The sequence below is a fragment of the Podarcis tiliguerta genome, assembly GCF_965153285.1.
Source record: "Podarcis tiliguerta genome assembly, chromosome: 17".
Lineage (NCBI taxonomy): Eukaryota > Metazoa > Chordata > Lepidosauria > Squamata > Lacertidae > Podarcis > Podarcis tiliguerta.
The window spans coordinates 4,110,962-4,115,241 of record NC_139550.1 but is presented as its reverse complement, the minus strand read 5'-3'; the positions used below and the strand labels follow the sequence as shown (position 1 = coordinate 4,115,241).

The window sequence follows — 4,280 nt, the reverse complement described above, 5'->3', positions numbered from 1 at the left end:
GCACATGTGGTGGGGCTGCTCAAAGGTGACTAAATTTTGGAATAAGTTGTTCACTGATATCACTTTGATAACTAAACATACTGTGACTCCACTTTTCCACCTAGTTCTTTTGCATCTGTATATGGAAACAGAAGAGGACGTGAAAAGCAAATAATTTAACTCGCGTCATTTAACAACAGCCCACGATTCCATTGCCAAATCCTGGAAGACCTGCGATCTTAACAATTTGGATTGCTAGTACTGCAGGCTTTGGCAAATTGCCCTCTTTGAAAATATCTCTCATGAACTAAAAGTATCTAATGAACAGTGATTGAGTAATCCCCCCCCCAATATGGCATAATTTTATTTGTTAAATAAGTATTGAGGCACACAGTCTTTCAGTGTCACCAGTATATGCTAACATCTGACTCATTTAAGACTTTATAGAACCTTTATTCCCAATAGTGATGGAACTCACAGGTGGATAATACTTTTGTTTTTATATATCTTTATGATTTCTAAAGGGAATTTTTGTATGAGTTAATACTTTACCATCCCTTTGAAGCTATGCTGTATCTTTGTACTTTGGTCTTTCCAGGGTGTGACATGGTTATATATATATATATATATATATATATATGCTTTCGTAGATTTTCACGGGTACAGGAATGCAGGTTTTGGTGTCCTCGGGTGTCTTCCCGTGTAAAAGTTGGGGTGTCTAGGCGACGTTTCGACGAGGTCTCACTCGTCATCTTCAGGCTGGTGCTTTCGGCTTCTTGTTACTGGAACAGAGCAGGATCTCAGTGTTTGAGTTCCTATAAATACTGTTGAGGAGGTGTGGTGTATAGCCTCCAATGTTCTGGGCAGAGAGGAGGTTCCCAGGCTAGTGTGCCTTTTCTTCTTTTGTTCCTTAATTACTTGAGGGATATCTTGAGTGATTTCTTGAGTGATTTCCTGAATCCCACTTAGGTGGGTCATTAGGTGTGGATTAGTTGCTAAAGCCTTCGTGTCTTGAACTCTTGAACTTTGTGAAGAGTTTTTCTGAGAAGATGGCTGTACTGCACTTGGTTGTGCTCTGGCTTGGCTTCGTGTATAGGGGCGAGCTGTGGTTTTGTGGCCTGTGCCAGCCAGATCTGTGTAGGGATTGCAGGGGAGTGCAGCATCCGGAGGTGCCACCCTGGTTTGGCTACTGGATGGTGTCTGTAGTTTATCTGTGGAGAGGGTCTGGGTTTGGGTCTGGTGTGGTTGATTGGTGCCAAGCCAGAGCACAACCAAGTGCAGTACAGCCATCTTCTCAGAAAAACTCTTCACAAAGTTCAAGAGTTCAAGACACGAAGGCTTTAGCAACTAATCCACACCTAATGACCCACCTAAGTGGGATTCAGGAAATCACTCAAGAAATCACTCAAGATATCCCTCAAGTAATTAAGGAACAAAAGAAGAAAAGGCACACTAGCCTGGGAACCTCCTCTCTGCCCAGAACATTGGAGGCTATACACCACACCTCCTCAACAGTATTTATAGGAACTCAAACACTGAGATCCTGCTCTGTTCCAGTAACAAGAAGCCGAAAGCACCAGCCTGAAGATGACGAGTGAGACCTCGTCGAAACGTCGCCTAGACACCCCAACTTTTACACGGGAAGACACCCGAGGACACCAAAACCTGCATATATATATATATATATATATATATATTATAATTATTATTATTATTAATATTTGTTTTCCCCCTTTTAGCTAGGTTTAAACAAATTCACTAAAATCTTGATCATTATTTTTTTAAAATGTTGCAGTGCAGTCCAGAGAGATAAAATGAAACCTCTTGATGCAAGATTTTCTTTAATTGCTTGACAACTGTAGCAGAAATAATATTATTGCAAAGTACACCTACTTTTGTAGCAACTTATATTTGTTACAATAGCATACAACAGCATGAACCTAAAAAAAGTAGCCCACTCTGGAATCAGTTTCTCAATCAACAAAGCTTGTGCTGTGACAGAATTTTGACCAAGGCCGCTTTCATGTCTTTGTTCCTCAGGCTGTATATCATGGGATTGAACATGGGGGTGAATATGCTATAGAAGAGAGAGACTATTTTGTCCAAATCTGCGGAGTGATTAGACTCTGGTCTCATGTACATAAATATGGCGCTTCCATAGAAAAGCACCACCACTGATACGTGAGAGACACAAGTAGAGAATGCTTTGTGCTGGCCTTGGGCAGAGTGGATTTTCAAGACGGAAGCCAGGATGCGGGCGTAAGTCATCAAGATAAAGGAGATGGGGATAAGCAACGTGAAAATACATCCCACCGAAGTGACCTTCTCAACCATCTTGGTATCGGCACAGGCCAACTTCAGCAATGCTGGCATTTCACAGAAAAAGTGATCAATCAGATTGGGACCACAGAATGGCAACCGCCAGGTGAGGACTGTATGTGCCACTGGCAATAAAAGGCCACTCATCCAGGTTGCCATGGCTAGCTTCATGCATACTCTCTTGTTCATGAGGAACGTGTAGTGCAGTGGGTGGCATATTGCCACATACCTATCATAGGCCATCACTGCCAGGAGGATGCACTCAGTAATAGCTAGGGTCAGAAAAATGTGCATCTGAACTGCACAGCCAACCAACGAGATGGTTTGTCTTGGGCTCTGGAGGTTCACCAACATCTGGGGGACTGTGCTGGATGTATAGCAGATGTCCACAAAGGCAAGGTGGCTCAGGAAGAAGTACATGGGCGTGTGGAGTCGGGGGTCCAGCCAGATGAGCATCAGTATCATTGAGTTGCCCACCAGAGTGATGGTGTAGGTCACAGAAAAAAGCCCAAACAGCAAAAGACGGATCTTCAAGCTCTTTGAGAGACCAAGCAGGAGGAATTCAGCCACAAATGTTTGGTTCCTCATAGCAGCTTCCTAATCTCATTTCCTATACAAAAGAAGGAGATGAAACCTGTCACCTTGTGTGTCTGAAGTGGAGAATATTACTCACTCTCAGTGCTACAAACATGAAATGGGTTAATATCTGAGATGACTCATGTTCTGTCTTAGTTTGGATTAAATAAACTTACAAAATATCATTTATCTCTACATGTTCCATTATCTTTTCCCCTTGATAATAGAGTTGGGACAGTTTCCCCCCCAGCAATGTTTCTTTGTATGGGGTGGTGGCATCCTTGATGACTGGGAGTGGGCAAATTTCTTTCTGGCCTGTGGAGAGTCTCACCATGGCAATAAGCATCTAGGTAGGCTTTTCTTGAAGGGACGTGGGTGGAGCTGTGCGTTAAACCACAGAGCCTAGGACTTGCCGATCAGAAGGTCGGCAGTTCGAATCCCCGCGACGAGGTGAGCTCCCGTTGCTCGGTCCCTGCTCCTGCCAACCTAGCAGTTCAAAAGCACAAAGTGCAAGTAGCTAAATAGGTACCGCTCCAGCGAGAAGGTAAACGGTGTTTCCATGCGCTGCTCTGGTTCGCCTGAAGTGGCTTAGTCATGCTGGCCACATGACCCAGAAGCTGTACGCCGGATCCCTTGGCCAGTAAAGCGAGATGAGTGCCGCAACCCCAGAGTCGGTCATGATTGGACCTAATGGTCAGGGGTCCCTTTACCTTTAGGGTTTTCTTAATCACATTTTAAAATGACAAGGATTTCTCATGATGCCCTTACAGTCTCATTTCTGAACAAAAAGAATAGCATGATGCTTGCATTTAAATTAAGGGAATGAAAATTATTGGGCATACTTATCATCAATAGACTCTTATGAAGACAATAGTCCTCCCCCATGGGTGCACTAACATGTTAAGGAGGTGGTAGAGTCATACCTCTAACCCTGCGTGAGATGCTGTATGTCTGGTCTTTGAGCTTGATGCATCAGGTGAAGTGTCTGCAGAAGGGAGCCTACATGAGTAGAATTAGGTCCATGCTATTTGGAGCACTGCATTATCAGAGTTCCCAACTGCATGTAAGATACATATGTTCAACTATACACACATAGGCTTCCCTTTGCATACATCATTCTGAACATATGGGGCAAGTGGAACATGTTAGTTCAGGGATGGCACCAGCAGGCACTTCTTCACTTCTTCCAGCACATGTAATAATGCAAATGCGGAGGAGATCATCTAATGAAGAGGGATCATACCTGTAAGAGATCTTTTACTCTGTTGTAAACATACCCAAGGTACAGGATGCGGTATAAGTTGCAATACACAAGGAGGATTGGCTTGTTCACCTGTAATGACAAAAATATAATCCACTGTTATCACTGTTTACATAGAGTGCTTTCAAGAGCAGGTGATGCTGGA

The 4,280-nt window shown here is 43.5% G+C and overlaps 1 protein-coding gene across 1 annotated transcript; it reads right to left on the bottom strand.

Moving 5' to 3' along the window:
• Window positions 1-1,926: 1,926 nt before the first annotated feature.
• Window positions 1,927-2,886, bottom strand: LOC310668222 (olfactory receptor 2A5-like; the record flags this gene model as incomplete). Its single annotated transcript, XM_083421245.1, has 1 exon — window positions 1,927-2,886. The coding sequence occupies one exon, from the start codon at window positions 2,884-2,886 to the stop codon at window positions 1,957-1,959; it is 930 nt and encodes a 309-aa protein (XP_083277371.1). The 3' UTR covers window positions 1,927-1,956.
• Between the last annotated feature and the right edge of the window lie 1,394 nt (window positions 2,887-4,280).